Source organism: Panicum hallii, chromosome 5 (assembly GCF_002211085.1).
Source record: "Panicum hallii strain FIL2 chromosome 5, PHallii_v3.1, whole genome shotgun sequence".
NCBI classification, from domain to species: Eukaryota; Viridiplantae; Streptophyta; class Magnoliopsida; order Poales; family Poaceae; genus Panicum; species Panicum hallii.
In genome coordinates this window covers 18,213,253-18,235,270 of record NC_038046.1, presented here as the reverse complement: position 1 = coordinate 18,235,270, position 22,018 = coordinate 18,213,253, and the positions used below count along the sequence as shown (strand labels likewise).

At 49.6% G+C, this 22,018-nt stretch overlaps 1 protein-coding gene across 2 annotated transcripts; it reads left to right on the top strand.

Annotated features, from left to right (window-relative positions):
- The first annotated feature begins 4,906 nt into the window (after positions 1 to 4,906).
- On the top strand, positions 4,907 to 11,170 carry LOC112891827 (pentatricopeptide repeat-containing protein At5g61400-like). 2 transcript variants are annotated; one of them, XM_025958804.1, is made up of 4 exons: positions 4,907 to 6,933; positions 7,599 to 7,656; positions 7,762 to 7,940; positions 10,635 to 11,170. In XM_025958804.1, the coding sequence occupies exon 1, from the start codon at positions 4,927 to 4,929 to the stop codon at positions 6,835 to 6,837; it is 1,911 nt and encodes a 636-aa protein (XP_025814589.1). In that variant the 5' UTR covers positions 4,907 to 4,926; the 3' UTR covers positions 6,838 to 6,933; positions 7,599 to 7,656; positions 7,762 to 7,940; positions 10,635 to 11,170. The 2 variants fall into 2 exon arrangements, with proteins under 2 accessions (XP_025814589.1, XP_025814588.1); XM_025958803.1 differs by lacking the exon at positions 7,599 to 7,656.
- Positions 11,171 to 22,018: the final 10,848 nt, after the last annotated feature.

Below are 22,018 nucleotides of genomic sequence, written 5' to 3'. Positions count from 1 at the left end.
GGCGAGGTGGGGATGCGGAGGTGGGCGGCACGGCGTGGTGCCGACGGCAGTGCGCGGTCCCGTCGTGGGGCCGGCGTGTCGCGCGTGCGCGAGCGAGAGCGAGCGCGGGTGAGGACGGCAGGGAGGGGGCGTCGACTTCTTTTATAGACGAGGTGAGGCGGTTCGTGCGGTGGAAAAAAATCTCGGTCGGCACTGTGCGCGACGACCCCGATTTATGGCAAGGTGGGTGCCGCCATATTTGCATGGCGGGTTATTTAATATTGTGAGCACTCTTGCCAGCTTCCAGGAACTGGAGTGCGTGCTATCATGACGGGTCATTTCAAGGTCAATAGTGTGGGTACTCTGTGGCTTCCAGGGGATGATGAAGTTATGGCGAAGAAAGTAGGCGCTGTCATGATTGTCTGGGAATTATGGTGTGGTACGGTGACTCGAGAGGCTTCTATGGAAAGAGACGAGATGATTTTTGTCGTAGGTGCAAGCATGCGTACGCTGGTTACCGAAGGGAACGAATGTACTAACGCAAGGCGAGAGTATAAAATAGTTTGCCTAGTAGTTATGTAATACCTCATATAACGTTAGTATTATTTTACGTTACTAGTTTAATTGCAACATAAGTTTTATTTCAGTGATTGTTGGAAATTGAGGTGGCCCTAATAACCACTAGGTTGAGGATCTACCCCTATGACACACCAACTCACTTCAGAGTCGGTCAGCTTCTAGTTACTTAGTGTACCGGGTCCTTTTGACGGCAGAGCCGCCTTTTGCTTCTGGGAGGCAGAGCCTATCAACAGATGAAGCTGGCTTCCGGGTGACAGAGCCAACCTTCGATGAAGCCTAGCCCCTTTTGTGATCCCGGGTGACAGAGCCAACTTTCAATGGATCACAACTTATACACTAAGTACTTAAGTTTAAACAGAAGACTAACACTTATAAAGACATTTACCTTATTGGAGCAACCAAGTTACAAAGGAACACACACCTTGAATACACACCTTTAAGTGGCTAGCCTAGCACTCACCCTTCTAGCCCTACCACAACTCATCTATCTTGCTCATGGATGGATGCCATAGCAAGGAGGGGGCTCTATTTATAGGTCAAGGGGAGCCATGGTATTAGGACAAGTGCCCCCCTTCTAGAGAATTTCAAAATATTCTAACATTTTTAAAATTTTACTTATTACTAATTCTAGAGTACTCCATGGAAAATATCTCACTCTTGCTTAGTGGAGAATGTTCTAGATGTTGCCTTGCATTTCTTTCAATAGTGATGAAAACTGGGATGTTACATGGATGCAATGGTGCATAGAAGTTTGTAGAGGTAAGGTTCTGTTATCCATTTAAATATTTTTCATTGATTTTTTCTTACATGCATTCATGCATTCGAATGTTTACCTGGTCATCCTGTGTTGATCTTCATGATCGGCGCCCCTAGCGTGTTGCTCACCACCGTTGCACCGGGACGCCAATCAGCTTGCCCTGTATTTCACGTTGACACCGAAAAATCGAGCTCTTTGCTGAAACCACTAGAGGTAAGATATTGTTCTCATTTAACTTTTAATAATTTTTTTTAGTATAATGCTTATAATAAACCATGTATTTTAGGTTTCTGTGTTTATAAAGATCCATGATCATGTAGTTTTTTATTATGACTTTATGCAAACGATATATATTTTGATCAATTGAATATTTTCTAGGAATGGATGGCCGTCGACCATTTGGAGATATCACAAACACATTGAATTGTCATAAGTGATAATTAAATGAGGAGCCTATTATCCATGATGTCGGTGATGGTATCTTTTTCTCATATCTTCTTTTAGTAAATTGTTATTATAAATTTTGTGCTTCATGGTTGTGATTAATGAACAAATAATCTATTTATGGTTCTTTTACGGTTGCAGGTGATTCCACTTATCAAAGAGAAACTAAGCGGCAAAGGGCAAGGGAGAAGTACGCAAGTCTGCCAGCTGATAAAAAAGCAGAGTTGAATGCAAATAGGTAGGAAAGTTACATCGGTAAAAGGGCTGAGAGAGAAGTCGCTCCAAATAAACTCATGCAAACTCCTATTGGTAGCAAACCAGGCTAGGCATTCCTTCCTATTAGCACTGGCTCACTACGTCCCTCGCCAATTTGTTGACTAACTAATTCCATAAATATCCACGTAAAAATAATATGCTTCCATATTTAATCAAGGGTAGTCTTATATAGATGCTAAATATTACTTACCTTTTAGACTTATAGATAGCAAAAATAATTGGTTATTCCATCACGCGACAAATAAGATTTTTTAGTAGTAATTCGATGCAATCAAATCATTTTTAAATATTTTAACTTTAAACATGTGCTTGTGGCACGTACATCTCCACTAGTATTTTAACAACACGAGCAAATAATTATTTTTATGAACAGAAAACTAAACATAAGGAACAAATAATAATATGCAGCGAATAAAATATTAAACATCGTGAACATTTGATTGTATAGATTTAAATAATAGGAAATAAAACCGTGAACAAATGAGCTAACATGGCCGAACAATTTAATCTACAAAGTGAACAAGTAAATTACACATCTGAAATAATTATATTATAAAAAAGAACTTGATATTACTACCTATAAAAAATTAATGGATAGATTGAACAACAAGGAGTAACAGAAGAATATAGAAAATATAAAAAAAGTGGATAGGTACATAAAGAATAGGTAAAAAGAGTGGAATAAGAAATTAAAGAATAAAAGAAAAAAATTAGATAAGAAATAATGGAAAAACTATATTGGAAAAATACATCAATTATTAGTGCATTTAAAGAAAAGAAAGAAAATAGAGAAGAAAATAAAAATTAATGAGAAGGAAATAAAATAATGGACGCATGCATGCATGTGGAGATGAAATTAATGACATCATGCACAATGCAACAATTTATATACCTCAAACAAATACTATATAAACAAACAATAACTTTTATAATCTTTTAAAAATTTTAAATGGATGTTGTTATGTAAAGAAAGTAAGGGAGAATTAAACTAAATAAGAATAAAATTATAAGATAGGTAAAAATAGATAAGCAATTTAATATGAAATAGAAAGATAAATTAAAATACTTATTATATAAGAAATGAGGGGAACCAAATAAATTAAAATATTATAAAGAAGAGAAAAAAGAAACATCAAATTTTAATATCTTTCCACCATTTATGCACATAGTTTAAAGAAACAAGATATATGAACCAAAAAATAGATAATATGAATATTATACAATATAAAATATCCAAAATTAAGAAAAGAGAAAACGTGAAAAAAAGAATAATGAAAAGGTATTGAAGAAATGATAAAAGCAAAGAATAAGAAAAGCAAGAAGTCATCTATAAAATAATTAAAAATAGAAATGGAAAAGAAAATAGGAAGTAAAGGCACGAAGGAAGCAAGGTCGGAAGAAGGAAAAAGCATGACAAGCAACCAGGAAGAAAAGAAAAAGGAAAAAGAATAAGAAGAAGAAAAGAAAAAAAAAGATAATATAAAAAGCAGCGTGCTAGCAGGTTGATGGATTAATAGCACGTGGATCACAACATCCCAATATATAATAAAGAATCAGTAAAAAAAGAGAACTTCGCGCGCTAAGTAATATTAGGCTGAATTGATCTCACCAAATCCTTCAGGGATGATTGATTTGCAGCACAGGCGATATATAGCTGCCCCGATCGTGCCGTGACTGATGTTTCATTTTCTCTAGATGAATATTTTGCCACCATGGTTGTACCTTAGGGTCTAGACGAATGTTTTGCCACCATAGTTGTACCTTAGGGTCTAGACGCCTGGTGAAGCCATTTTTTTATTTGAGTGGCTTCAGCTTCACCGGTAAAGCTGTTTTGAGGAAGCTCTTCCAAACAAAGCCTTAGTCATTTAGTAATTTCCGTAGATAATCACTGTTACAATGCCTCTCTTCAGCGAAATAGATATTCTTGGTCGTTTATTTGAGATCTAGGTTTGTTAGGCTGAGTGAATGCCCTTTCTTTTCTTTTTTATTTGCTTCAGTACGTATTCGGTTGTTTGGCACTTGTTTGGTGGTTTTGTAACTTTGCACTACGAGGATAATCTCGTACTTCCTCTAAATGAAATATGTACTCAGTCACATTCGCGAAAAAAGATTTGATTGCTAATCTATTTCCACAGCATACGAATCTAAAAGTTAGGCACATTCGGTATCAAAATTATGGTTTGTCGTACTTTTTAAAATTTCTATATCACATATATAGACATGCACATTTACCAAACCTCGCCTAAAGTGTAGTCTTTAAATTGTTGATTACGCCTTAAGCATATTTCAATGGAGATGTGTGGCAACTTATGGATGTAAAAAAGCATCCTAGCTTCTGTTTATGCAGGGAGGGAGATCACCATTAGAAATACACTCTTCCACCACCACACACAAAAAGAACGGGAATGAGGAACCGTTTCCATGGCCATCCTTAGAATGGATGTTCAAAAGGTGAGACGTAATGCGTAACGTATTCTTTTTATTGAGTTTCCATGTAGATGATTACTACTTTCTTATAGTTTCCGCTATCATAATATTTTCAAAATAGAAGGAGACTAAGCACCACCATGCCAAATGAATTGTTTCTTATCAAATTCACAAAAATCCTGTGAAACTGTCACATTTCCTAGGCACCAATACGATTATGCTTAGGATCAAACACAGCTATATTTGTGATGGCTGATTAGCTGAAACTCGTCCGGGTTCAATGAGCAGTAGCAGCAGCTTCCTGCTCCCCAAGAGAGAACCTTAAACCTTTGGTGCTCAAAGCTTTTTTTAAAAAAATAATAAAAATTTGGCGTTCAAATAGTTGTGACGTCATCAGATGGTAGAACAATGACCAAACCCGTAGTCAAACACGGGAGATTTGCCGCCGTCCCAATGCCTAACCCATGACTCCCTCCTCCCCGTCGCTCCGCCGCCTTCTCTTCTGCCGTCGCCACCCCCTCACTACGCACCACCGTCTCCGCTGCCGCCACAGCCTCTCCGCCTCCTCAGCGGGCGCCGCCGCCACCCCAGCTCCATCCCGCGACCGCGCCGCGCGCCTCGCCACCGCCGTCCACGGCGCGGCCGCGGCCAAGAGCTTCGCGCACGCTATCCGTTTGACGAAATCCCTCGTCCAGGCCTCCTCTTCCTGCCCCGGACGAAGCCCCGCCTCCACCACCCCCACCGCCGCCGGAGCAGCCTTCGCCGCTCTCGCCTCCACCTCCACCTCCCCGGCCCCAGCACTGGGCGTGCTCGTCATCGCCCTCTGCCAGATGCGGCTGCTCGACGAGGCGCTGTTCGTGTTCCGCCGCCTTCGGACGCTGCCGGAGCTACCTGCGTGCAACGCGATTCTGGACGGGCTCGTCAAAGCCCGCAGGCTCGGGTGCGCCTGGGAGTTGTTCGACGAAATGCTTAGCCGGGGGATGGTGCCAAGTGTGGTGACGTACAATACGCTCATCAACGCGTGCCGGCATCAGGGTGCTGTGGCGAAGGCTCAGGAGGTGTGGGATCAGATGGTGGCGAGGCGGATTGATCCGAATGTGGTCACATACACGACAATGATATGTGTGCTTTGTGAAGAGGGCTCCATTGGTGATGCTGAGCAGGTGTTTGACGCTATGAAGGAAGCAGGGATGCAGCCTAATCTGTACACATACAATGTGCTGATGAGCAGCCATTGTCAGATACAAGATGTCAACCGTGCATTTATGCTGTACCAGGAACTACTGAAGAGTGGCCTCGTCCCAAATGCTATTATCTTTACAACCCTGATTGATGGTTTCTGCAAGGCGATGAGGTTCAGTGAAGCAAAGGAGATGTTTCTTGACATGCCCAGGTTTGGGGTTGCTCCTACAGTTCCTGTGTTTAACAGTTTGATGGATGGAGCTTTCAAATCTGGAAATGCACGAGAAGCATTAGCAGTTTATCAGGAGATGACTCACCTAGGGTTGTGCCCAGATGAGTTCACCTGCAGCATAGTTGTGAGAGGCCTTTGTGACGGAGGGCAAATTCAAGTAGCGGCCAGGTTCCTTGAAGGAGTGAGGCAATCTGGTGCTAATCTGAATGCAGCTGCTTACAATGCACTGATTGATGAGTACTGCAAGAATGGGAATTTGGAGGAAGCACTAGCAACATGCACAAGAATGACTGAGGTTGGAATTGATCCCAATGTGGTGTCATACTCCTCCTTGATAGATGGGCATTCAAAGGTAGGGAATACGCAAATAGCAATGGCTATATACACTGAAATGGTGGCTAAGGGGATTGAGCCTAATGTGGTTACATACACCGCTCTTATTTGTGGCCATGCCAAGAATGGTGGCATAGATGCTGCTTTTCGTTTGCATAAGGAGATGATAGAGAAAGGTATTTCACCTAATGCTATTACAGTGTCAGTTCTTGCTGATGGTCTGTGCAGAGAGAATCGGGTTCAGGATGCGGTCAGGTTTGTGATGGAGTACTCAGGGATGAAGTACAGTGATCTTCATTCTTTCTTCTCAAACTCTACGACTGAAGAAGACCATTTGATTCCAAACTGTGTGATATATATGACATTGATATATGGACTCTACATAGATAGCCAACACTGCGAAGCTGGTAAGCTCTTCTCTTATATGAGAAAGTCAGGTATGGTGCCTGATAGCTTTACCTATACACTACTGATTCGTGGGCAGTGCATGCTTGGCTATGTCTTAAATGCCATGATGCTCTATGCTGATATGGTGAAGATTGGTGTCAAACCAATGAGGTACAAGACAGTCTGCCCTGAGATTTGGTCACGGGTACCACTGAATGACACCAGAACTTTTGCAAGTTAGGAATCAGCTTTCAACTAAGATTCAAGCCTCATCTCTATCTGTCCTACTGCAGCCTACAGACGATCATGTGGATGAAAATATCACGTTGTTATTAAGGTTGCTTCATTTTTATTTATATGTTTATATATATGGATAAGCATGCATACTTTAAACTCTTAAGGATTTCTTTTGCAAATTTAGCACAAGGATTTATTTAAACATGCTTGCCATCCATTACTTCATCATAAGTGATAGGTTTCAGACTTACAGTTGTGTAGAGGTGCCAATTGGTGCCTCCAAGGGGCACCACCGACCCTCTTTACTTCACTGAATCAAACCAATTTTTTTCAAAGTATGGCAGATTTTGATGACATAGTTCAATTAATTAAACCCAAGAGGGTTGGTGCTGACCCTTAAGGGCACTAATTGGCACCCCTACATTTGCAATTATATGCAGTTTTGATGAAGTTTTGATGAAGTGCAACACAAATTTTATTAGGATTGCTTTATTTCCCAAAATCTCAACTAGCAGAGCAAATGTGGTGTATTCTTTATGTGATAATATTTTTAGCACCTTAACTGAAAGTTATGCACTACATTCCTCATTTCATTATCAATATGAATGTGATCTGTACATTGTTAGTCTTGAATGATGTTTATGGATGTTGGTATGTAAGCCTGTAGGTGGTTCAAAAGCTCTAGCTTTGCAGTCTCTAGAGGGTATACATGTTTTTAGTATTTTTCGTTGATGAAAACCACTAACCAGGATGGTTCTGCAACAGAGTAAATTTGGTGGAGTTTTATGCTTGCCTAGCCTAACACCTAAATATGAGAACTCAGGTGTCTATTTAAAGATGTTTCATCGGCCAACATTTTCTTTTATTATATCTGTGATATGTGTATTCGGTGCATGCTCTGATTCTACTGTGTTGGTTTGAATGACAGGGGAAATAGCTGATGTTGGCCGTGGAGCCGTACAGAAGGTGCTGGTTGCAAACTGACATGCCGACCATGTGCCCATGTTTAGTTAGGCTATGGAGTAGCAAATCCTCAAAAAAAAATTAGCATTGAGGTGTTCACAATTTCAGGAACTATCCAAAGTCACTTTAATTGATGGTTGACAGGTAATATTATTTCTTTTATTTAGCATGCCTTCCTGATCTCACATTAATGCATATATGTTATTTGTCTTAGCCTGCTGGATCTCAGATCCAATAAATTCATGATTGCAATAACTTAATTTCTTAAGATTGGGATTCAAAATGTTGCATGTGTAGATATCTCCACTTAGTTTTTTTTTACCTTGCATATAAGCATGCCAACTTGTACGTCTGTAGGACTGCACATGAACTTTTGGTTACTGGTAGGTTAGTGTAGCATGCCAAAACTAATCGTGCCTGCAGGACATGCTTATCTAGGTCAACTTTCTGTGTCTATTGAAATGTTCTGTTTCAATGGTTGGAACTTGGAAGCTTATCAAATCCATTTAGCATTGTTTTCTAAGTCTGATATGCACCAGTCATCTGTTATAATGGTATTTTGAGAGATACGTCACATATAACAAGCAACCATTGTTATGTTATACTTACTACACTGAGACTGGCCTTATGTGCATTTATATTTTTATGACTTTTGATATCCTCATAGGAAAATGAAATATTGAATTTAACATTATTTGCCATTGTTACCATACTGTCCAATAACTTAACTCTGTAACCTTAATGAAATAATGAACTTAACACTGTTTTCCATTGCAGACTACGGTTCAGTTATTCTGTATTCATGACTGACTGGATGAATTGTTAACTATCATTTATCCACATTGTACAAGACATTAAACTACAATAAACATGAACTGTCTTTCTGCTTGTTCAATTAATTGCTAATTGTTGTGGGGTGATCCATCATGTTTCTGTTTTGTACTTTCTGACCTTCAAAGATGAAATGGTAATTTAAGGTCTATGGCACCTAGAACTATAGTGAATCAATTTTGCATCTTAATTTTATGAAAAAAAACGGGGGAAAGACTGCCTCCACGGCATTGCTTTAAGAAGAAACCTAACCACTTCTGGGTCTACAAATGGTCCCGAAGGCTGCCCCACCCAGGCGGCGCTCCCTGCGCCAGCAGCTGAAAGTAGTTTGCACAGCGAGGGCCCTTTTTCTAATCCAGCTCCATTTAATTCGCTCCCACTGGGAGTTGAGCTCCCAGGCCTGCAAGGTGCTACTCAGGTGCTCTTAACTTCACAAAAATCACATTTTTTTAGGCTTGAGGTTGGAGCTACAAGGTTGGATATTTCTAGCCAATATAATTTAACATTTTTTAATAAAATTGTGTTGGCAATCCTAGTTATCTTAAAATATTGTCTGGCTTGCTTAGTTGCCTTAGCAAGGTTGAGTCAAGGCACATTTGGCTGGCTTGCCCATCCAGCTCGCCTCACTTGGCAAGGCTAGCCTTGCCAGCGTTGCAGAGTGGTTTCACTCAGCCGTGTTGCCGTGTTGGCGATGGAAATCCTGGAAAGTGCAGGAAACAAGGTAGCAAGCAAGGCAACCAAATACTGCGTTCATTGTCCAGCCAGGCAAAGCAAGCCATGGGCCATGGCGGGCAAGGGATCCAAACAATCCCTCAGTTGCTTTAGAAAAATTTAAGAGGGTTTATTCAGACAAATGCTGCATCCGATTCTTGCCAATTATCATGGCAGTAGTTGAAAGAAAGTATTGTGTAGTATGATGCTCATTCAGTCATTCTGCACTGCAAATTACAATATTTATAGCATACCGGAGATCTGGCATAGACAGAAAGATTGTAGAGCTAATGTTAGTTTTGAATAATTGCAGCATAAACCACGGTTTAACCAGGTTTTAGCAAAATAGCCCCGATGGCCATCTGTTTCTGGCTCACTTGCTCACATTGCCCTTTCACCACCGTTTGTGGGGATTGAGCAGTTTGTGCCTAATAGTGTGTTTAACACTAATGCTAACTATTGAATGTTTATCTATAGTACATGCCATAATGATAATTGATAATTAATGCAAGAGTAGAATTTCCTGTCAGGTTTGGAACTTTATTCTGTTTCCTGACCATGTCTTCTTTCAGTGGAAGCACTAGGCATGTATTCTATGACAATGGCATTGGTTTAGAAGTTACCTAGTAGTACTCCCTCCATCCCTTCTCAGACTGAATAATGAGAGCGATTAAATGTCTAAATGCCCTTCATTTACCCAGTCTTGCTATATGTGCCAGTAAAGGTCCACATTTATTTGCATGCAATAAAATTAAACATGCATGCTACACCTGCATGCCCACCATTTTTTTACCGCCAACACATTTCCAAGTTTATTTGTATATGCAACTAAAATAAACATGCGTCACAGCATATGGATGCAGATAGACGTACGACTCGAATCACTCCTGGGAACACATAAATAGCTATATTGACAAATTTTGAACGTGAAAGTAGCTATATTTTAGGTTGCAGATAGTATGCTTTTTTAGTTTGTACGCATTATGTTGTTTTGTGCGACACATATACATACCTTATGGTTTAACGGATAATTCTTATTGGCCTAATGGATTGTTATTACCATGTCTTCATTATCGAAGTTGAAGTTAAACTTCTTATCCAGTTGAATGAATACTTTCATGCTCTCTGAATGATTTGAATATGCTGTATGGCATTTCTTGCACTATTTTTTTTTGGTATTTCAAAGTTTCCGTGATAAATGCGCAATGTTTGTTTACCAAGAGTGGTATTATTACTGTCGTCTTCTACCCTCTATTAATTGGTGATTGATTTTTCAGTTTGCTTTCCCTGTTCCAGGAAGGAAAACAATGAATATCTGCAGCAGATGCACACTATCTGAAGTCTCAGGCAACCATCCAACATGCGTGCAGCCTCAAGACGTGGAGATTTGCTAGTTGAAAGCCACTACTCCAGAAGCTGAAGGCTGGAGTGAAAGGATTGTGATATTGCCTAGAGGGGGGCTTGAATAGCCGTATCTATAAATTTTCACTTCAACGGATAAAATTTACTGCCTGGTAAATCTGGAACTTCCAGATTAGCAAATCCGGAACTTCCGAATTTGAGTAGGGCAGTAGATAAATTCGGAACTTCCGGATTCTACAAAACGGAACTTCCGAGTTCACACAGAGTAGAGTTAAGACAGTAAATCTAGTGCGAGTAAATGGATACAAGATCAAACCCCGTTAGAACTAGAGTAGGTTAAGTGGAGTTTCTAGAGCAGCTCCATACAATACTTGTAATTAAAAAATAACAATCTCTTAAAGAACACAAATGTTCAATGGAGAGCTCCTCAAATCCACAAGGTTAAATCGAACACAATTGACATAATTTTGTTTACCGAAGTTCGGATTCACTGCATGTGCTATACAAGCTCAGTGAATCATACAGATTTTGTTGAGTAGCTCCGCGAAGCCTCCGCCAAGGCGCTACACAAGCACATCTTGATCTTCCACTATCTTGATTCCCTTCTCTTGAGGAGGTGGAAATTGATCCTTACAAACTTTCCGCGATAACTCAATACAATTGGATGCTCGTCGGGCAACACCTAGCCGTTTATCGTCTGGGCAACATCTAGCCGTTTAGGAGCTAAAGCTCCAAGAGTAGCAAATGCAAAACACATGATTTCGGCCAAACTCAAATGCTCAAGGTTTGCTGTGCTCTCTAATGCTCTCAAACTTTCACTCTCTCAAACCCAACTTATTAAAGATATTACAAGAACCACACAATCTCACAAAGAGAGGTTGGAGAGCTCAACAAGGCTGTCAAACTTTCTTAGGACGACCAGCAAGCAGCAAAAGAATGCCTGGAACAGTAGCCCACGAAGGAGGGGACTCAAGGGTATAAATAGCTGGGTCAAAATAAACTAGCTGTTATATGATAGTTAGAACCTGGAACTTTCGAATTCTCGTACTCGGAACTTCCGGATTTTCAAACCTACTGGCCATTAGTGCCACGTATGCAAAACTCGGAACTTCCGGGTTGCTTCTATTAATTCCACCATATGTGCATTTGAGGCTTTTGTATTTCTCTCAACTTACTTGGGTTACTTGAGCACTGAGACTAAATTAAAATACAATGTGATGCATCCCTTTTGATAGTACGACACACCTATACTCAAGATCAAAGATAGATTACATTTCAAGCATTTGAGTTTCTCAAAAGTGTACCATATTGTACCTCGATCATTCTCAAATATGAGGAGTGCATCCAACTTGGTTTCTATAACTGAAACACAACTTCCTTAAGTTGGTGACTTAAACTATTATCTTTGAATGAAATCCACTTCTAGTTCAAATCACCATCTTCAAAGAATGAAATCCACTTCTAGTTTGTCGGTACATACAGATAGGGGTACCTCCTGCTAGGGTGTCCAGGCCCTGGGACTTCTCATAATCCACGCTCCCCTCACCTCTGGGCCACGTGGCATACGGCCTCCGGGCCTGACAGCTGGGACTACGGTCTCCGGACCCTCCCCGAGTTCCGTGAGGTCCGGGTCCTCTGCACCACCCACGTGGGCGGGAGAGCTCTCGGGTAACCCCTGCGGACCCGGCCTCCCCTGGGAGGTCCGGAGCCGCCACGAGTGATGGCCAGACCATCACAGGCCAGCCCGCTCCGGCCGGTCACGGGGGCCCCGACCCCCTCTTTCCCCGGGAAGGGGTCCGGTGCCGCCATGTGCTGCCCAGCGGGAGGAGCGGGGCTGACCCCGCCGCGTGCCTGCGGCCGGAGGCCCCTTACGGGTCGCCTCTCCACCTACCAGCATTTAATGCGGTAGCTGAGTTGGGCGCGCCAAGGTCAAAAGGTGCCGGCCTGCCACTGACACACGGGGCAGGTAAGCTGACACCACGGTAAGCCTGCCTGATCTGAAGGCGGCGCGTCGTATCACCGCGCACAGTGCGCGGACTCTGTGCAGTCCCGTCACGGTACTGCGCGCTGATGATGGTCTGTAATAGGCGTGCTTAAGGCTTGCGCTGTAACAGTGCGCATGGCACGAGCCAGCGCTGGCTCACCCCTTGACTGGAGGTTCCATCCCAACAGGACAGCACGGCTACACTGTTGGGCAACGCTGACACCGAACACTGTACAAGACAAGGCTGTACACGGCCGTATCCCGACTGTGGATACGCACATCAACTTCCCGATCGAGAGGACTACGGAGAGGAGCTCGAGGAGATGACCTCCATATCTCTCGTAGAACAAGCTCCTGTTGGCCGGACCCACATGTCGGGGTCCCGCTCAGTGTAAGCACTCCTCTTGGACTATAAAAGGGAGAATGCACTCGTTAGAACACAAGATCAAAAACACTCACACTAGACATTCCAAGTTCCAGGTTGCACACACACAAGCTTATGCGGCTTCCCATTCAGGCTCACGCGGCCAATACAACACCAAAGTGGACGTAGGGTATTACGCTCCGGCGGCCCGAACCACTCTAAAATCTTCGTGTCCTTCCTGTGTTCATCTGTCCACTGGTCGAGCGTCCCTAAGTCCCCTCCAAACCCATCCTTAACTAGGATTAGGCGGGTGCTTTCCGCCACCCGGCTGGAGAATTCCTCCGACATTTGGCGCGCCAGGTAGGGGGAAGTTTGGTTTGCGCTCGGTCGACCTTCACAACCTCGATGGCGCAGGAAAATGGTCACCACAACCTCCTGATCGGTGAAGAAGTGGCATCGACGGCGCCACACGCCTCGCGCCATCCCGCCTCCAGGGTGGCCCCGCGCGCTGCTCCACCATGTGCGGCGGTGCAAGCCTCTGTGGCCCAATCGGTGCTCCCACCAAGCGGGCCCCTCATGGCAGCCAGGGAGTTGCTCCGCAACCCCCCTGGCGAAGCGGCGTCGGCCAGACGCGCACAGACAATGGCGTGACGACGTCGACCGCCTCCTCAACCTGGCACAGGCTTCCCCAGGCTCAGCGGGGGGGTCTGTATCCAGGCAGCGCCGTCGCCAGGGCGGCGCATCCGGTTCTGTGCACTCACCATCAGTAAGGAGTGCACGGACTGAGGACCTCCGGGCAGAGCTCAACCGCAGGCATGCGGGAGAGGTTGCCAGGATCTCCATCGAGCGAGCACGCAACCGACGGCTTAACATTGAGGGTCGGGACCTTGCGCCCGAGCTCGATGCGGCTGCGGCCAGGCCGCAAGGACTAGCCCAGGCGCCGGTATCGGGCGTGGGCTGTGCAGCGCTCGCAAACCACCTTCGTGTGGTCGCTTGGCCGTCCAAGTTTCGGCCTCACCTGCCGGAAAAATATGACGGGTCCTCCAACCCGTCAGAGTTCCTGCAGGTCTACATCACCGCCATCACGGCGGCTGGGGGTAACGAAGCCGTCATGGCAAGTTACTTTCATGTAGCCTTGACCGGGCCGGCCCGGACCTGGCTCATGAACCTTACCCCGGGATCCATCCATTCCTGGGGAGAACTCTGCGCACAGTTCACGGCGAACTTCGCCAGTGCGTACCAACAGCATGGCGTGGAAGCCCACCTCCACGCCGTGAGGCAACAACCCGGGGAAACCCTCCGGGCCTTCATCTCCCGCTTCACTAAGGTACGTGGAACCATCCCACGTATCTCCGATGCATCTATTATCACGGCTTTCCGACAGGGGGTCCGAGACGAGAAGATGCTAGAGAAGCTGGCGACCCACCAGGTGGAAGCCGTCACCACCCTGTTCGCTCTGGCGGACAAATGCGCCCGAGCTGCAGAAGGCCGTGCGTGGCACTCTGCAACTCAGGTAGGACCTACTCAAACGAGCGGGCCCAGTGTCGCTGCCCTGGCAGCGGCAAGAAGAAGAACAAGAAGAACCGTGGCTTCGACAAGTCACGGGTCGGGGGTCCGGCCGTTGCGGCTGCAACGACCGGGGGCCAGAACTCCCGCGGCAAGCGCCCACGACAGCAGCGCACCGACCCCGGGTCGTGCCCTGTTCATCCTGGGGCTCGCCACAGCGCCGCTGAGTGCCGCGAGATCTAGAAGCTCGCGGAACGCCTCAGCAAGAGGCGTGACCAAGCCTGCAAGGAAGGCTCCTCCCCTCCGCGGCGGTCCGGCAAGGAGAAGGCCTCTGATGCCGACGCTGCTGCGACTGAGAGGGAATTGGGGTATCAAACCCCCAATAAAGACCTCAAGGGACTGTTCCAGCAGTCCGATTCCGAGTCCGGCGGGGATGAGCGCCGCAAAAAGCTGTACGTTATGTACGGTGGCAGTTCGGAGCTCGTCTCCCGACGGGACGTGAAGGCCCTTCGCCGGGAGGTCCTCTCGGTGAAACCAGGGGTGCCGAGGGCAGCGCCCCACCAGCGGTGGAAGGGCATCACCATCTCCTTTGGGCCATCCGATTGCCCAGAGAACATGGCGGGTGCAGGGGTGCTGCCGCTCATCACGGCACCCACCATCGCCAATGTACGCCTTCACCATGTGCTGATCGACGGAGGCGCCGGCCTCAACGTCATCAGCTATGCGGCGTTCAAGCACCTGCAGATCCCGGAGTCCAAGCTGGCTCCATCACGCCCATTCTCAGGAGTGGGACCCGATCCCGTGTACCCGGTAGGGACCATCACCTTACCGGTTACATTCGGGACGGAGGACAATTTCCGTACCGAGAACGTGCAGTTCGAGGTCGCGGAAGTTAACCTCCCCTTCAACGCCATCATCGGCAGACCGGCCCTGTACCGGTTCATGGCCGTTGCCCACTACGGGTACCTGGTCCTAAAGATGCCCTCTCCGGCGGGCGTCCTCACCGTCCAAAGCGATCGGGCCGCTGCTGTTGTAGCGGTCGAAAAGCTCCATGCGCTGGCTACGGGGCTTGCCCCTGCAGCTGGCACCCAGGGGTCCGACCCCTCGACCTCACGAGCCAAGGCCCTGGCCAAGGCACCGAAGGTCCGTCCGTCCGATATGGACGATGTCCCCGTGAAGATCGTCCAGGTCGGAGCGGAGACCTCCCAGACCACCCGCATCGGTGGCAACCTGGGAGAGAAATAGGAAAGCGCGCTCATCGCCTTCCTCCGGGCAAATGTTGACGTGTTCACTTGGGAACCGTCACAGATGCCCGGGATCCCTAGGGAGGTGATTGAGCATCATTTGAAGATCCACCCTGGCGCCAGGCCGGTCCGGCAGAAGCCACGCAAGCAGTCCATCGAGCGGCAAAACTTCATCCGTGAAGAGGTCCGCAAGCTGCTGCAGGCTGGCTTCATCGAGGAGGTCTACCATCCCGTATGGTTGGCCAACCCGGTTGTAGTCCCAAAGGCCAACGGGAAGCTTCGGATGTGCATCGACTACACCAATCTAAACAAGGCATGTCCAAAAGACCCTTATCCACTTCCGCGTATAGACCAGATTGTAGACTCCACCTCCGGGTGTGATTTGCTGTCCTTCATAGATGCCTATTCTGGTTTCCACCAAATCAAGATGGCTTGTGATGATAGGAAGCACACAGCTTTTGTAACAGTGGATGGACTTTATTGTTATGTAGTGATGCCTTATGGGTTGCTTAATGCTCTACCCACCTTTGCTCGAGCAATGAACATCACTCTAGGTGATTTGGTTAGAGATATAGTCGAGGTGTATGTTGATGACATCGTTGTCAAGACTAGAGAGTCGAATTCCCTCTTAGAAAACTTAGCTCAAGTCTTCGACAAGTTACGGGCGACTTCCACCAAGCTTAACCCCGAGAAGTGCGCCTTCGGCGTATCGGCGGGAAGGCTCCTTGGTTTCCTGGTCTCCCACCGGGGGATCGAGGCCAACCCGGACAAGGTCCGGGCGATCGAGGCAATGAGGCCTCCTGCACGCCTCAAAGATGTACAGAGGTTGGCGGGGTCCCTTGCAGCCCTCAGCCGTTTCATTTCGAGGCTGGCGGAGAGGGCGCTTCCCTTCTTCAAGTTGATGAGGGGGTCCGGCCCGTTTGTATGGACCGAAGAGGCAGAACGTGCCTTCCAAGAGATAAAGCAGTACCTTACCTCCTTGCCGGTCCTGGTCGCTCCGGACCCAGGTGAGACACTGTTTCTTTATCTTGCAGCAACGACCGAAGTGATCAGCATGGTGCTGGTCACCGAGAGGTCCCAGTTTCCCTCGCAGGGGGCCCCTGTGGACCCCCCTGCGGGAGAAGGAGGTCCGGCCTCCTCCACTCCAGCAACCGGCTCTGCTTCGGAGGGTCCGGCCGGGTTCCGACCCGGAGAAGCACTGAGCAGCTTGGGGGCCGAAGGGTCCTCAGCCCAAATTGAAGAATCCAGTCCACCTGGCAGAGTCAGGACCGTCCAGAAGCCGGTCTACTACGTCAGTGAGGTCCTTCATGAGACAAAGGCCAGGTATCCTGAAACGCATAAGCTCCTTTATGCTATACTTGTTGCGTCCAGGAAGCTCCGCCACTACTTTCAGGCCCACAAGATTGTGGTGGTGACCGCCTATCCGTTGAGGGCCATCCTCCACAACTCCAACGCCACAGGCAACATTGCCAAGTGGGCTGCAGAGCTCGCGGGGTTCCAGCTCGACTTCCAGCCGCGTCACGCCGTCAAGAGCCAGATCCTGGCTGACTTCATCGCGGAATGGACGCCGGCACCAAACGCCTCTGGGGGTCCGGACCAAGGGACGGACCCCCCACGTCCGGTGGACAGGGCTCCGGTCTTCACCAGGCCTCACTGGACCCTCTTCTTTGACGGGTCCGCCCGCAGCAAGAGGGCCGGGGCTGGTGTGGTCCTCATCGACCCACATGGCGAGCAGCTAAAGTACATGGTGCACCTTGATTTTGAGGCCACCAACAACATGGCGGAGTATGAGGCCTTAATCTTCGGACTTACGGCGGCTCTGTCCCTGGGGGTCCGAGAGCTCTTGGTCAAAGGGGACTCCCAACTCATCATCAGGCAAGTCCGGGGGGAGTGTTGCTGCAACAACCCCCAGCTCGCGGCCTACCTCATTCATGTGAAGAGGCTCGAGAAGGACTTCGTTGTGCTGGAACTGCAACATGTTGCACGCGAAGGCAACACAGCAGCTGATGCACTCTCCGCGAGCGCATCGACCCAGGCACCTGTGCCTGAGGGCGTCTTCCAGAGACGTCTGCTGAAGCCTTCCGCCCAGCCTGCCGACCTGGGCGAAGGGGGTCGGACTAGCACCTCGAAGCTGGCGGTCCCGGCGGCGCTCCATCCGTGGAGCCCGCCAAGGGTCGTGTGCTCCCTTGAGGGTCCCGGAGACCTCGGGGAGCCACGCCCAGTTTCTCAGAAAGGTCCCGATGCATGGATCTCTAAGGTCCGGGACTACCTGAAAGATAATTACCTTCCTGAAGATCAAGCATCTGTTGAACGCATAGTCCGGATGGCTAAGCGATACACAGTGGTAGAAGGGGATCTCTACCGCCGTGGCGCCAACGGCGTCCTCATGCGGTGCATCACCCAGGAAGAGGGCCGTGACTTGCTTGCGGAGATCCATGGAGGCGAGTGCGGAAGTCATTCTTCATCCCGCACGCTGGTTGGTAAAGCTTTCCGGCATGGCTTTTTACTGGCCGACAGCACTCCAGGATGCAGCTGAGTTGGTAAGGTCCTGCAAAGCGTGTCAGTTCCACGCAAAGCAAATACACACTCCAGCTCAGGCTCTGCAGATGATTCCTCCCTCTTGGCCCTTTGCGGTATGGGGGTTGGATATCTTGGGACCTTTCCCTAGGGCCGTTGGCGGGTATCGGTACCTCTATGTTGCCATTGACAAATTCACTAAGTGGCCGGAGGCAACCCCAGTGGTCAATATCACTAAGGCGTCAGCAACAGCTTTTCTCAGGTCAATTGTGTGCCGGTTCGGGGTCCCGAACCGCGTCATCACAGACAATGGGACCCAGTTCACGAGCCAGTACTTCCAGGAGTACTGTGAGGATATGGGCATTCAGCTCTGTTTCGCCTCAGTGGCGCACCCCAGGAGTAATGGCCAGGTTGAGCGGGCCAACGCCGAGATCCTCAAAGGGCTCAAGATCCGGACCTACTGTGACCTTGAGAAGCATGGCGCAAGGTGGATTGAAGAACTCCCAAGTGTGTTATGGGGGAACCGGACCACACCTAGCCGGGCAACAGGGGAAACCCCTTTCTTCTTGGTTTACGGGGCCGAGGCGTGCCTTCCCCCGGAGATCACCATGGGCTCTCTGCGAGTCCGGTCTTTTGATGAGGGAATGCAGGAACAGGAGCGTCGTCAAGATGTGGACCTCGTCGACGAGCGCAGATGGCGAGCAGCAGTCCGAAACGCACGGTACAACCAAGCGCTCCGGCGCTACCACCAACGGTTTGTGCGCAGTAGGGAGCTCCGGGTCGGGGACCTAGTCCTAAGGCGGATCCTGAACCGAGAGGGTATGCACAAGCTCTCCCCCAGCTGGGAGGGGCCCTTCAAGGTGACAAAGGTGTGCCGACCCGGATCTGTTCGTTTGGCTGCGGAGGATGGAATGCAACTACCCAATCCATGGAACATTGAGCACCTCCGTAAGTTCTACCCCTAGGACCTGGTTGGGAGGAAATTTTTCCTTTGTAATTGGTAGCATTGCCGTGCGGACCAGGGCGGTAGAGGTCCGCCCTCGTAAATCCGGCCCCTGGCGTACATCGCACAACTCTTCTGTACCAATTCATTTAAGGGGAAATTTGTTCTCAAACGCGTCCTTGAACTCTATGCGATTCTAAGGTTTTTTCGCATCTTGTTACGCTAACCCCCACGTGGTGTTTCGCGTCTGTGTCGTGTCGAAGGTCCTACTTAGGTTGCTACACTATGTCTTTGCCCGGGACCCCTGTCTCGCGGAAGAAAAGGAACTGGGCACCCGGGACTGGCTTCAGGGAGGCGTGCTCGTTCTTTGCCGGGGTCCAGGGCTGTGTAGCCGCTTAGCCTGGTTCCGTACCCTAAGCCTACACGCCCTGCCCCCCTAGGACGGGTATCGTTGTACCTTGAACAATGGACCCGGGGGCCGGGACCCCTTAGAATCCCGAACTATGGCTCCGGTGCTCTGACTCGTTACGCAACATAGTAGGCTTTCGCTGGCCGGACCGGTACCTCGTAGGGACGTCTACTAAGCGTCGTTCTAAGTCATGTGCAGGACCTCGGTTCTATGGCAGCTAGTCCCATCCTATCGCGACTACCTGCCAGGGGGCCACACGGGACCTCGGTATGCACAAGAACACCTTACAAACCGACAACAGGAAAACAGCTAAGTTTTTCACAAAAATTGCGTTGAATACGCGTAATATTATAAGGTTATCTTACAATAACAAAAGTTATATTACAAAAGAAATAACTAAAAAATACTAGCACTACTGTTCTGGCGGTCCGGAGGCACTTCCACCCTCTGAAGGTTCGGGACGTCGCCGGAGGCGGGCCGCGACCATGTCCACCGCTTCCTGGACCCCTTCTCGCGCGGCGGCCGCTGTCGCCCGGAGGGGTCCGACCAGGACGGGCGTCAGCTGGACGGCAGGATCATGGCTCCGGAAGCTGGTGAGGATGTACTCCGCCACCCCCCGAGCGACTGCTCGTCCCTCTGTCTCCAGGAGGTCCTGGAGGCCGGCCTTCGCATCCTGTAGCCGCCTGGCGGTGGTGTCCAGCAGCTGGAGTGCGGCGCCGAATGGTGAAGGAGCCTCCGGTACCCAGATGAGGTTGACCCTGAGCGCCTCTAGCAGAGGGTTCACCGCGCCAACCCATCTTGTTAATCGGTTGGCGCCGGCGTGCTGCTCTGCAAGGAGCCCCTCCACCTTGGCCTCCCTCTCCTGGAGCGCTACCTCGCGCTCCTGGAGCCTCTGGTACCCGGCTGCCAGCTCCTTCTCTACGGCCTCTTCCCGCTTCCGGAGCTCCTGCAGCCGGGCCACCTCTTCTGCCTCTCGGGCGGTCAGCTCTTCTTCTTTCTTCGCTGCTGCCGCCACCTGTTCTGCGAGGGAGGCCTGTTGCACCTCGGCCGTTGTAAACGCCTCCCTGGCCGCCTCCGCCAGCTCTCGGGCGGCCCGCTCCCTGGCCGTCGCCGCCTCCTTCAGCCTCTCCGCGACGATTTGCGCCTCGAGGGCCTCCTTTTCCCGCCGGTTGGCTGCCTTCTCCCGCTCGAGCGCTGCTGCCTCTCGATAGCGCGCCTGCTCCAGCTCCTCCCGCAGGAGCTCGCGTCCCTGTGCGAGCTTGGCGTGCTCTTCGGCGTAGCGGGCGGAGACAGTGTTGATGCGGTCCCCCAGGCGGACCTCCCAGTCGGAGAGCCGCTGGCGCTCCGCCTCCAGCCTCTCCCACTCCCGGCGCATGCCAGCCTCTAGCTCCAGTTGAGCTTGTTGGCATTTGGCTATGAGCCGGGGGAGTGGGACCTCCGCTGTGCTCGGGAGGAGATACCTTCCCAGTACCACCTCCGGTTCCTCCTCCTCCGCTGGTGGGGCGGCGCTGCTGGCGACTTCGGCGGCCTCCGGAGCCGCAACCTCTGCTGCCTCCGGAGCCGCAGCCTCCGCTGCCTCCGGAGCCGCCACCTCCACTGCCTCCGGTGCCGCCGCCGCCGCCGCCGCCTCTGGCCTAGCAGCCTCCGCCGTAGCAGCGACCCCCTCAGCTGCCGGTTCGGCTGGGGAAGGCCCGACCTCGGCGCCCGGCGCTGTTGCCGGGGCCTCTGCCGCCGCAGTGGGCCTGATCGCCTCCTCCTGGGGGGCGGCTTCTGGACGTGGTGGCGTGGTAGCCTCCAGCTCCAGACCACTGGGTCCGGAGGCTTCTGGGGCTGCTCCTGGCGGAGGCCCTGCTGGAGCCGATGCCGAGGACTCCGGCGCTGGCTGGGGGCCGGGTCCCCCAGTTGGAGCATTTGAAGGTTGCGGCCTGCCGCACCACCTGTTTGGTTAAGCACCAGAAGCCGTGAAAGGAAATGAAAAACCTTGATAAAACCACTTACGGGAAGTCGTACCACTCCCATCTGCCCCGGGCGGCCGGGGGGACCTTCCTCCCTGCCGAGGACCCCCCGGATCTCTGGGGGCTGTCCCCGACCTTTGAGCCTCCTGGCGGCGGCGTTGGGGACGGTGGTCTGGTCTCGGACGGAGGCGGTGGTGTCGCTGGCCGCGGCCCTGGTGGTGGTGGCGGAGGAGACTGTTGTCCCGGCGGAGGCCGGTACTGTGGTGGCGGTGGTGCAGCTCCGCTCTGTTTTTCCACCCCCGTTGTCTTCTGACGCTTGGGCGCTGGCTCCCCCACCAGGGAGCCATCGCCTCGCTGGAGCCTCCGGGACTTGCTCCCTTCGGCTTGGCTGCGCCG